This window comes from Euprymna scolopes, chromosome 3, assembly GCF_053919585.1.
Source record: "Euprymna scolopes isolate OS-2025 chromosome 3, ASM5391958v1, whole genome shotgun sequence".
NCBI classification, from domain to species: domain Eukaryota; kingdom Metazoa; phylum Mollusca; class Cephalopoda; order Sepiida; family Sepiolidae; genus Euprymna; species Euprymna scolopes.
This window is the reverse complement of record NC_136484.1, coordinates 31,821,933-31,835,681: the sequence shown is the minus strand read 5'-3', so window position 1 is coordinate 31,835,681 and position 13,749 is coordinate 31,821,933. Positions and strand designations below refer to the sequence as shown.

Genomic DNA, 13,749 nt, shown 5'->3' with positions numbered 1-13,749 from the left:
AATGCTCCAAGCAAACTACATCCACCCCTTATATATATATATATATATATATATATATATATATATATATATATATATATATATATATATGCATATAGTATAAAAAATAAATTTGATTTTGGCATATGAGCCAACTAAAGTTGATATACCATAAAGCTTTGTTTTTTAGTTTGTTCTTTATTTGTATGAACTGTTAAAACTGCACGTCTGTGGAACTCTCTTCCATTTTCCAACTGACTACAATATGGTAGTCTTCAAGTCCAACATAATCAAGTTCTGGATGAGCCGTACCCTTAAGTAATCTAATTTAACCACGTTTCCACTAATAATGATTACTATGATATTGTCTACCATACACTCATTAACCCTTATCTTCGAGTGTCCTCCAGGCCTTGATAAGTGGTGATTCCTTTGTAAAAAAAAAAAAAAAAAAAAGTGATAAAAGTGCAATAAATTATTTAGAAAACTTAAATGCTACCTTTTGTTTTATTTTATTCTAAATATTTATGCAAACTTTCTTTTTTAAATCGTTTTTTTTTTTTAATATTTATTTCGTTTTTTTTATTTTTAAACTTTCAGGAAGCTAGTGTCAAATGGAAAGAAGTGTCCCCCTATGTGAAACTTGTTGGAAATGAAGCCGTAATTGTACAAGAAGCGGCAAGGATTCATGATGCTTACAACTGATTATGCGTACAAATGGAGTAATCGACGTTAAAAAAATATCATGTATAAAATAACCGGACGATATCCAACAATTCCGAAAGAGAAAATGTTAGGAATGGGAGTAAGAACAAACTGACACACATCATCATCATCATCATCATCATTGTCTAAATCATTATTTTCATCATCATCAGCAGCAGCATTTCCATCATTGGTTCTCGTTTGTTTTTTTTTTCTTTTAGAGTGTAAGTGAATGCATTTTAGATATATATTCAAGAATTCTCTACGTTTTTTTTTTTTCTTCAATTGTCATTTGTTTAACTCAGGAAATCAAGTTTTAGGGGATGAACAAGGAGTCACTAACGGTTTCTCTGTCCCCATCTTCCATTTTCTTTTGTCTTGCATTTCAATATTTTTAAACTTTAGTTTGCTCTACCATCCCCTCAAAAAAAAAAAAATGTTTCGCACTTATCAAAAAAAAAAAAAAATTAATATATTTTGCAAACATCAACCCATGCTATGTTAGATTTAAATCATCTATTTTTGCCATTATTTTATGTTTAATATTTTTTGTTTATTTATATATAATCTATATGTATACACACACAATAATTAACATTTAAAAAAGAAATTATTTTAAAAGGGGTTTAAATATTTATTCTTTTTTATAAAGCTCTATCTAAAGTGATATCGAGCCTTTTGTATGTGCAAGGTCTGCTGTCTTGGATCGAATCTGTGCATGTTATTGATATATATGTATGTATATGTGTGTATCTGTGTGCATTTATTTATAAATTTCTATCTGACTCTCCATCATATATATATATATAACTTTAGAATAGTATATAAAAATGTTCATATTTTCCACTTCAAATTCAAAGTGATTATACAATAAGAACATAATACTAGGTTTATCACAAAGACTGAGAGCGGAGTTATTTGCATAAAATTCAACATTCACTAAACACTGTGATTAAGGAGGCAACATTTACAGGTGATCCCACTTATGTATGGATTTGAATCTTGTATAATCTCATTTTTTTTATTTGTGGTTTTCTTTGTTTATGCCCCATCTTGTGGTCTGAATGACATTCATTTAAGAGCATTTTTAGTATTAATAAAAAAAATAGCAAAATATATAATATCTGTATAATAAGTCTGGTTCCGCAGTAAGATTGAGATAAGTCTCTCTGTGTTTGAATTTTTGGCCGAGCGATTGAATCACTTTTCCAACTATGAGTGAAATAATATTGGGAGTGGCAGCTAACCTGGAAGAAGGAAAACTAAACAAAAAAGTTAATGTTTGTTATTTATGTCAAGGGAAATATCTGCACTATTCCTTTGTAATTGGCTTGTTTCAGACGTCTGGAGTTGTGCAAGTTGCATAAGACCTTAAACTAATTCAGCGGCACAAGCATGCTGATCAGTGAGAAACAATTACATTGGCAGACATAATTTACGTGAATAAACTAAAACGATTTCTTATACCTGAGTAAAGATTTTATAAATAAAATTATATAAATATTAGAAAGAACCTTATACGGATAAACCAACATTTCTGTTAACACACCTCATCAGCAGTTTAATTATTATTCAGATAATAATCATTGTTGAACATCTGACAAGGTGTGTTAATGCCAAAACGTTGGTCAATCCATGTAAAGTTATTCCCAATATTTATGCAATTTTATTTATACAAGTTCTACTCATGTATTGACCACTTGAGAAAAAAATTGTTTTCTAGGCCATGTTATTAATATATTTGAACTTATTTAATAATATATATATATATATTTATATTATTCCAAGTTAAGAATATTCAGAGAATGAATAATAATGAAATTTATATGAAAGTGCTCAATACAAAGTAGAGCAAGATATATTTATTTATTTTTACATAAATATTTAGGTGTCACTACACAATCATGAGTATGTTTATTAAGAACTGAACTTTTGGAAAAGTAACATCTGATGACGTCTCTAGTTATCTATAACTAGTTAACTAAAATATGCTCATAATTTTGTAGTGATACCTAAATCTACATGTAAAAATAAACATATATATATATATATATATATATATAAAAAGCTGTAACTACCCGGAATTACCTAGGAGTAAAAGAAAGATATTCACAAAAAAAAAAAAAAAATAGGAATTAGTTTTAGTGACTGTAGCTGTGTAATCAAATTATTTTGTGAAATACGATTTTGTCATTTCGGCATATTCCTCGAGAAATTTTATTGTTGAATTACCTCCCGTTTTCTGGATGGTGATAGATGATTTGGTGTCCCTGATGAAACATCTTCCAAGAGATATTATGTGTTATAATATGTAATCTTATATCATTTTGTATTATTGTTATTAATATTTTATATGAAAATAAGTGGAACGATGGGAACAATTCTTACTTTTATTTAAAAAAAAAATGTGTAATATTTATTTCTTGTAACTATAAACTTATTTTACATGTGAAACATTCTTTACAGTAAAAAAAAAAATTTTTTATTTACAAAAAATATCATTCTTATACCAAAATACTTATAACAATACTACTACTAATAATAATACCACCACTACTACTAATAATAATACATCGAAGAATGCGATAAATTTCTTAAAATTTCTGTTGGAAGATTTTTCATCAGGGACACCAACTCCTCTATCACCAGCTAGAAAACAGGGGAAATAATGCAATAATGTCTCAATAAATATGCTGGAATGCCACGATATTTAGGTTTGTTTTAGTGCATGCCACTAATTAATAGTAAAGAACAAATGATAATGTAATTTATATGGAGACAAGAAACGTAAACAGACACACTTAAAGTCTCATAATAATAATTAATGTTTTTATTTTTGAAGGACTAAAAGGGAGAAAACTCTGTAAAATTTCACACAATTTTTTTGTTCCCGTGTGTAAGGAAAAAAGATCTGCACTCTAAATTTTTTTTCTTTTTTTATGAATTATTTTAAAAAGGGGGGAAAAAAACTTAGTGCTTCTATATTATAATAACAAAAAAATATTGAATTTCAAGTAAAATAAATGTAATTGTCATGTCGCAAATAGTAACATATCCAAAAATTACAGAAAACGATAAATTAGAAAAATAATTATTAATCAAAAATAGGTTACGATAAAGTTTAGATAGGGAATGAAATTTGTCCAACATTTTGAATTAAGTTCATCACGTGATGTAAGCAACAAAACTTAATTATCTCCCCTGTCAACTTATACATTTTTTTTTTAGTAAATGTAACAGTCATTTTGTTTCATTTTACAAATTTATTTTTTCATTAATGATTATTTGGCTACCTAATTGGTTTTTCATAATTTTTGGATATGTTACTATTGAGACCTTATACTTGCATTAGGTATCACTTGTTTCACTTGAAATTCAATAGTTTTCATTATTATAATATAGAAGTATCAAAAACTTAGCAAAATAAAATATATTCACGCCAATAGCATAGTGGAAGGATAAAGAAATAGAATAGTGACACTGGATTTGGATCAGATGGATTGCTGTTTAGGCCTAACTTAAAAAAATTTACCAAATAACCTTGAATGTTTATATATATATATATATATATATATATATATATATATATAAACGGTAATCTCCAAAAATACCGTTAGGGCTTACAACATGGCCGCCAGAAGAGTCACGTGCACGTGACTCTTCTGGCGGCCATGTTGTAAGCCCTAACGATATTTTTGGAGATTACCATATAAACTTTGTTATATTAGTTTTCATAAAAAAGTGAGTTACTTCCCCTTAGGTCATTCAACCTGGATGTAACTTAATATATTAAAGAGGAGTGAATCAATGTTAAGCGTTTTTCCTATATATTTTAATAGGTGCTAAAATATTTTTTAGTATTGGGATTGAGTTATGTTAGAAAATTTTTTTGAAATTCTAATCGGCCGTAAACAAATCTCCCATCCCTCACTTAGCTATTCATGTATTTCTCTTGCCCTCTCTGCATATATTGATTCACACACTCTATAATAGTTCTTAATATCTCTGAGTATTTAGAGATAGTTGCTCTTTTTTTCAGTGTTTTTAACTCCTTTATTTTTTTATCTATACCTTCATTGTTAATATATACACATATTGAATTACATTTAATTGATGAATCCCATAAGTATGGCATATATATATATATATAGAGAGAGAAAGAGACATGTGCGTATGCATGTGAGGAGAAGTAATAAGGAAGTTCACATTTTAAACATTTGTGGGATAAAACAAAAAGAATATTTTTGAAAGCCAAAGCAATGTGTATATTTTTTATATAAATCTATTTTAAAGTGTTCAGATATTTCAAAATGTAAATTATTTTTCATTACTGTATAATACATCATCATGTGACACACACCGGCATTCAAACTCTAACAGTCGAAACATCTGAACAAATTCTTTTTTTTTTTAGCAATGACATGGTTCGTTCAAGGAAGATTTAAAAGAAAAAATAGTAATTAAATGGATACAAGGACATTTTTGATAGCAAAATATCTGAAGACTTTAAAATAAATAAGTTATTTTAAAAACAAACAGTTTTGCTTTTTCAAAAATATTCTAAACTGTTGAGCACTGTTTGTGAATGAAAAGTTGATCAGTTGGCATACATGCGATATGGTGATCTCCAGACACTCAATTACAGTAGATTGACATTTAATAACATTTATACCTTCATAAATGTTTAAATTTACTTGAATATCGTTGTGGTTGATGATGGACATGTGGTTATATTCCTTACAAATGGAGATAAAAATGGTTTTGTTGCGGGGGTTTGAATCCCAAGACCAACAGCAATTATAACTTCCTGTACTGAGGATTCCAGAAGAATGAAACATTAGTGTCTGTAGGTATTAAAAATGATATATATATTTAAATTGTGATTCAATGAATTTCAAAAAACTCTCACTGAATTAAATGGTGATTCAATGAATTTCATTGAATCACAATTTAATTCATTTGCTCTATCTTGCATATCGAGCAATTCTTGTTTAGATGAGATAACTTATAGAATATTACTGCCAGTAATATTTTGTAAACTTTACAATCTCACGTTTCCATAACAACTGATTATTAAATAAAAACTATTCTGAAGAGTGTGTGTGTATATATATATATATATATATATATATACTTTTTATTTGTTTTACATAAGCAGTAATATGTTGCTACATGTTGCTACACAGTCATGAGCATGTTTCAGTCAGCTAGTTACCAGTAACTAGACATATTACACCTTGTTTAAAAACAAATAGAAAGTATTGAGCGCTTTTGTATTAGCCTCATTAAACTTCATATTAACCATGTAATACATATATATATGATAAACAAGTAGATATTATTTGCTGGCCTATGTCCGTCCCGAAAAAGTAGAGAATTCCCAAACCTCAACCTTGAACTATTGAATTATTTGCTGTTTATGGTAGTCTGGTGCAAATACAGACTTCATGATATTAACATAAAAACAGCAATCCCCAAAGAAACTATAAATATAAAATTTGTAAATTGCATAACCTTGTTGTTTAATTGTGTAAGCGCACTAACGCGTAGTAAGTAATGATCATGGAATGATTGTTCATAATTTATGCAACTTGTTTCTTATACAGTTTAAGCACATAAAATAGATGATGAAATATTCCTCATTTTAGGGTTTGACTTATATTTGAAAACAAAACGTCCATTTTAATTGTTCAAGTTGGCAGAAATTTGGAAATGACTCATCAACGGACTCATCATTTTCACCCTTTATCACCGTATATTGCTTGACCTCCATTTTTATTCTATACATTATCTATGACTCTCGCTTCCATTATTGTTTTTCTTTTTATCTATTTATTAATAGTTAAAGGTAATAAAGAATAGAAATAATAAAAAGGTTGGAATAGCCTATTTTAAATATTATGAAATATCACCACAGTTTGCATACTATTTAACCCATAGCTGGAGAGATAAAGGAGAATATGGGATATAGTGGACAGAAAGGCTAATTTTTTATTTTGTCTTTTTATCTTAATTGAACTGGATTTACAATCTAATTTTAGTGCAGTGGGTGACCCAACAGGGCACGCTTTTCTTGTGTGTGTGTGTGTGTGTGTGTGTGTGTGTGTGTGTGTGTGTGTATATATATATATATATATATATATATATATATATATATATATATAAAGTGTCTCATATAAAAAAATCATCATGTTCAATCCTTAACATCTAGAATCCCCCCCAACCCCGTACATGCACTAACACACTATTTCAGTTAGGAATGGGTTGATTGCATTTTTTTTTTTTTTTGCATTTTTTTTTTCTTTTCACTTTAGCTGTTTTATTTTTAAACACTTGTACATATTTTCCATCTTATGTCAAAAAAGTTTAGTGTTAGAAATATTTTTTTGAAAAAGTTTTTTTTAATTGCTTTTTCTTTTGTGTTCTTCAAAAAAAAAAAATTTTCTTCACAGAAATTCAAATCAAGGTTCAAATTTTTTCTTTGTAACATTCATCGATCACACTGCTGCTGCTGTCATTATTTTCATCATTTTTTTTTTTTAATATTATCATTTAGTAAAAAAAAAAAAAGAGAAAAAATGAACAAAGACCAGCTTTAATGAAAAAAATAGCAAACTACCCAAAGAAAGTGACATTCAGTGTTGATTTAACACTTTAACTACAATTGTATCATATGCTTGAGACGAGATCTAATCGGCTTTCAAACTAATATTGACATCTGTTAGTAAATATTTTGGCAGACATCTATGACATTTTCCTCCTTCAAATTTTTTGTTGTTTAAACTTTTGAAAAAAGATAAAATTATTTTTAACTGATAAGTGGTGATTCATTAATTAAAAAAAAAAAAATCAAAGCTAAGTCATTCAAGATTAAAGCCTATTCAGTTTTAGCAGCACAAGTAAATTTTGTAAGTTTAACAAAGTTATCTCCCCTGGTACGCATCCAATCTAATTCTGTATATAAACGTTTTAATCAGTTGTTTCTAGAGCAAACTGAACCACTCTTATCAAAATTGAATAAGATTATATATCAGATTTTAATGTTCGGTTGATATAGTGATCTGAAACAAAAAAAATATCAATGAAAAAATACAAAATTTTTACAGATAAACAAATCTTTTTACATTTTACTTATGTGGCACACCTTATGCCTAAAAATTAAACAACCAGTGTAAAAATATATAATTTATCTGAAACGTTGGTACTTAATGGATAGTAATTCAGCATTTTTTTTTTTTTTTCATTTTTTTTTTTGGTAAGATCAAATAAATCATTTGTAATAGAGAGTAAGGAATGTCGTATATGTCTGCTAAATCTTTTTTTTTTCTTTTCTTTTCTTTTTTTTTTTTTGTCGTTTTTGTTTTTCTAATCTGTGTATCCCAATTCAGTTAGACTGATTGGATTGAACGAAAAAAAAATATATATTACTTCGTATCATTGATAAAGAAATTTTATTTATTAAAATACACTATAGATGCAGCATGAATATCAAACATGAAGGTAGATACTTTGTATTTAACAATCAGTTTCACTATATACATATATATATATATATATATGAGGAGGGAAAGAAATATGAATTACGTAATGCTATAGTGAAAACGATATAGTATCTTGGTCAATACTTGGGCCTCACTCTTAATATGAATCATGTAGCTCATTTGATGAAGAGCACGTTCAGACTATTAGAATAGCCTCGTTGTGGTAGCAGATTCAGATTTATTTTTAGGAAATCTGCATTGTTTTACTCTTTTTTTTTTTTGTTTTTAATAATTGAAGTTGCAAGTATTATATGCAATCGTCAAATATAAATGCATACATGTTTCACAATATTTTAGATGCAGATTAATAAATTTGGATTATTCAGACTACTAATCTCATCTTAGTTGTTCTTGCAACATTTCAAACGCTGCAACCTTTAACCTTCTTCAGGTGTATCTTTTTGAACTCTGAAATCTACACAAGATTTCTAATTGAACTTTTTATTTGACTCACAGCTGATAAAACGAAAACAATTAAAAGGGTTCAGTTTGAACTTCCATATAGATTCCAGAGTTCAACATATCAATGTATCAAATTGTGAAGAGAAGCATTCGAAAAAGGTTGAAGATTACATCATCTGCAGTATTGTAAAAATAACTACCAAAATGTGAATAGTAGTCCGAATGATGCAAATAGATGTATATGTATAAATGTTGATGAGTTAAAAATTTAAAAATAGATAATAAAAGCATTTTAGTAAATTGTCTCCTAAGGTCTTTCAACTGACAATTTTAACAGTAACTATTCATAAGTGTTTTTGAAAGATCTTAGGAAACAATCTACTAATAATAAACCTGCTTTCATATATATATATATATATATATATATATATATATGTTATAAAATATGGCGATTAAGCTACAGTGAATATTCTGCGTTTCATCCACTCTAGTACTCTTCAGGCTTATGCGCATAAGCCTGAAGAGTCCTAGAGTGGATGAAACGCGGAATATTCACTGTAGCTTAATCGCCATATTTTATAACTTACTAACTAGCTCTAGCTACGTATTGAGCACTTTTGAAGTAAATACTTAAAGTTTACGCATAAATTTATACTTTCGTATATTAATTTTATGTGAGTAAATGAAGTAGTTTATATATGTGTGTGTGGAAATGTTTCTTCAATTATATTTTACTTTTTATTTATACCAATCCTTAATTTATGAAGCTCAATGTAATTACAGAGCATGTAACAAATAAATGACAAAAGTCTACATTCCAAATTTCAAGATGATAACCATCCTACCGTTTATTCCTTTTAAGTAAGTTGAAATGTCAAGAATTGTGCATGCATCTTGAAATTTGGAATATAGACTTTTATCATTTGCTATATATATATATATATATATATATATATATATATATATATATATATATATACGAGAAGCTTCTTTTATTTCATAAAAAAAACGCAGTTTAAATTCATAGAGATACTAAGTGTAACATATCACAGAATTACTTATGTATAAATTAAAAAATAAATAAATATATATATATATATATATATATATATATATATAGTAAGTATAATAATACTATTAAAACAAAATATCGATCTGGTTAAAGTATGTAATTGATAATTTGATTAGAAATACAATTTTACTTTTAAGAATGTATTCAGATTAAAACCAAATATTTGTATCGAAATAGAATTAAATATTTATCTTGTACATGTTAATCTATAATGTACAAACGCCTTTATTTTATATATTAGATATAGGAATTGCCTGTTAAATACAAAGTAACGACTTTCAAAATATTTCTCTAATTTAAAATACATTATATAAATATTTCCATAATGTGTAAAACTCAGCTGACAGTTACAGAAATGAAACTCGTTAGATGTGACTGTCAACAACAACAACAAAAAAAAGAAACCAAATGGACGAATTCAATTGTAAACATTGTTTTATTTAAAGTTGTTTTTATTTGATTAATTTATATTTATATAAACTGGTACATTTAATGTGTCTGTTTCGAATGTTGCGGTTAAAATAATTGATGATAATGAATATGTTCAACCGAGTGACAAGGCTACGAGTGTTAACAAAAGACGTTTTGTTTACTTTTATTTATTATTTTTATTTTTTAACTTTTTTATTTTTTAAGAAAATATTTAATTTATCAATTTTTCTGCCTAAAATTTTTTTTTTTTTTTAATTTCTATTTTATGGATTAATGTCTTTTAAATCGTAGTTGCAATTTTTTTTCTTCAATATATTTGGTGACACCAGTTAAATTTAAGAATCTTTTTGTTTTTTAAATAAAAAGAACAGAAAGATTTAAACAGTATTTTTATCACTTATTTTGTATAAAATATGGAGAAATTTTAAAGCTACTTATATAAAAAAAAAAAATCACTTTAAAAAATCTGTAGTAGAATTTTTTTTAATTAAATTAAAAAAGGAGTAGTGCAGTATTGGGTTTACCTAATCGTTATCTATACAAACCTGACCATTGACACCAGATCAAATGGCCTTCTTTTGTCTCCGAAACCATTTCTTAGAACTTTGATCTTAGAGTGTAGTATCTGTTCCTGCGTTGGGTGTTCATATCAGCCTCAGTTCAGCTTGGTATCATTCTGGCATTTAAAGGTCTAGTCAGTGTCTCCAGTCTCTCTTGTCAGGCTGAGGTATGCTTCAGCTCAATACTAAAATCCTCGGCATTATCTCTTGCTTTGGGAGGATGGGATTGGTTAATTGCCAGTTATGTAAGCACTTCTACTTGGAATACAAACAGATTCTTTCTCAACTATTTTTACACCCAGCCAGAGTGCCCCCTCAGGGGAAGCTGGCTAGACTCTCATAAAATGATCTTGTCACCTTGCACCTATAAGGGCTGGTCATAAATTTTATCTCTATTCACGTTAGCATTATCCTAGCATTTAGGGGTCTGGTTGTTGTTGTGGTTTTAGTATCCCTTTTAGTTAGGATAAAGTATCGTTCGGCTTGATCCTAAGATGTGCACCCTCTCAGGCATTACCTAACCTTGATTTGATTTTTCTTAAGTACTTAAATCAATGGAATTATCTCATCTCTCTAAAATGTGAGACTGGAGATGATCTCTGCATTTACAAAGATTAAGAAAAGCACACGTCTACTGAAAAAAAATATGCTTGGGTTATCTGATCAGTAGTAAAAGAACAAATTCTTCAAATTAAATCCTAATGATAATAATTATAAGTCGTAATCTTTGGATCAAATTCTAATTTCTCTGCAATAGGTTGTAAAGCAAAAACTTCGTACACTTATTTTTTTTCTTTTAAGCTGACGTTTGTTGGGATGAGAAAGATCTTTTCTGTGACTCACGATTTTTCATGCGGGATTATTTTTTACTTTGAATCTTAATGTTTATTCAAGATCTCAACTTGAAAACCCTTATATATAATATATATATATAATTTCAGATCGCATGGAGAGCAGGCATGAGATTTTGCCTATATTGGGGTGTAGGTCATTTGCAACATCGAATGAAGAAAACTAATATACTGGGACGATTCCAATATCTTTACTGATTCTGTTTTAAATTCTCGATTCCAATTCTTTTATAATCTCTAAATATTTATTTATTCGTTCTCAGATTACTATAAAAATCCGTGTAATATACACATTTTTTCACAGATGTGAAAATACGTTTGGATGGTGATATATAGATTTTAATTATATTGGTTGTTCAAAATCAAATATTTTTTTTCATTAGTACCAGCGATGGAACATTAAGTTTTACACAAAAAAACAATTAAAGAGTCGTTTTTGGCATCGGAAAATAGGCACAAATGTTTTCATACAGATTTTGATACCTGAAAAGTTCTAATTTTTATGATTTTGATTAATCGTTTAAGCATGTGTGTGTGTGTGTGTGTATGTATGTATGTATATATATATATATATATATATATATATATATATATATGATAACATGCTAAGCATTAACATCAGCATCGCATGAAAAAAAAAAAAAAAAAAAAAAAAACACTTCCTGAAGAAAAACCTTTTACGATTCTGATTTGAAGGAATTTTATTTTAATGAACAAATGTTTATTAAAAAAAAAATTTTGCACTTGTTTGGTCTTTAAAAAAAAATCATTAAATTACCATATATGATAACAAACACATACCAAGAAATAACTTTATTTCGACCTTTTATACAATTTTTGTTTCTATTTCTTTTACATTTACGAAAACTTATTAGATCAATGAGCAGAAATAGCTTTTTTGTTGAGGTGGGGGTGGGTGGGGATAAAATCAAAAATAATTATTTTTGCCATTTCTCTTTTGATGAGTTCTGTTAAATGTACAAAAGAAACAAATTTTACACTGAACCAATCTAAATCTGAAGAGGCTGTAGACGGTTAAAAATAAAGTTCTTATCTGACTTGTGTTGAGTTTGTTATCCTGCATCTATAAAATATACATATATTATCCATATTGAGATCTCCATTTAGAAATATGCCATTTATATATATTTTTATATCTCTGGATTCTTTGTGCAGACCACCCCCCTTCCCACCTCATAAAAATAAAAAATGAATAAAAATCTGATGTATGTACCTATGATAGAAAGAAAATATCATATACCAAAAATCAGCTGACTACAATATGGTAAGTTCCAAGTCTAATGTTAACAAATTCTTGTTGAGGTGTGTCCTTACTCAAATTATACCAAATTTCCATCACTAACTATTACTACACTGTCATCCTGGTGACCACCATACTCTCATTAACCCTTATCCTCGAGTGACCTTCGAACCTTGATAAATGGTGACTCACTTTTAAAAATAAAAAAAAATCACAAATTGATCAAATATGTTTATTCTTAAGAAAATCAAATTTTATGGCCGACAGAAGATTAATGATCTTGCAACACCATCTTGAAAACCGTCTGAAGGCACAAGAGAACTCCAAATAATTCCGAATTTTACAAGATTTTAGAAAATCATTCTTAACATGGGGTGTGTTGAAAAACTCAAAATCGCTAAAAAAGGCATTTTCTTTTTAAAAAATAAAACTACTCGATCAATTTACGTGATTTTTGGTGTATGACATATTTTTCTATGACAGGTGTTGATATACTTTTGTTTTTTTGTAGAGGGGGTATTCTGGACAAATGGCATATCTGTATAATTTGACATTGAACAAGGATTTACTTTAGGATCGAACTCAAAACCAAACTTCATCATGTATATTCAACATAATAGTAAAATGAAACCAATCGTCTAATAAAAAAAACTATAAAAAAGGAATGAGTAATTAACTAACGTTCGTTTTTCAAAGGAATATGTAAATTAGTTAACCTTCATGTAGTCGCTCGCATATCCTTGACCGAGTATATTGTTTTAAGAATTTTTAAATAGAAAATGTAGATTTGTTTTTCAGGGTATAATCAGTGTATTATCTGAACGATTTATTTAATTATGTTCATATTTATTTAAAAACAAATTCGATTTGGGAATCTAAAGTAGGGAATGAATGTAGTATTATGGTGATTGAAGATTCTAACAAGGTAAATGATAGACACATATAA

At 27.8% G+C, this 13,749-nt stretch overlaps 1 protein-coding gene across 1 annotated transcript in view; it reads left to right on the top strand.

Moving 5' to 3' along the window:
- The window catches only part of LOC145254538 (transient receptor potential cation channel subfamily M member-like 2), a 401,110-nt gene extending 399,959 nt beyond the window's left edge, over positions 1-1,151 (top strand). Inside the window, exon 32 of the mRNA XM_080113067.1 lies at positions 580-1,151. Within this exon, the coding sequence (XP_079969193.1) occupies positions 580-684 (105 nt within the window). The 3' untranslated portion in view covers positions 685-1,151. The remainder of the gene's footprint in view (positions 1-579) is intronic.
- Positions 1,152-13,749: the final 12,598 nt, after the last annotated feature.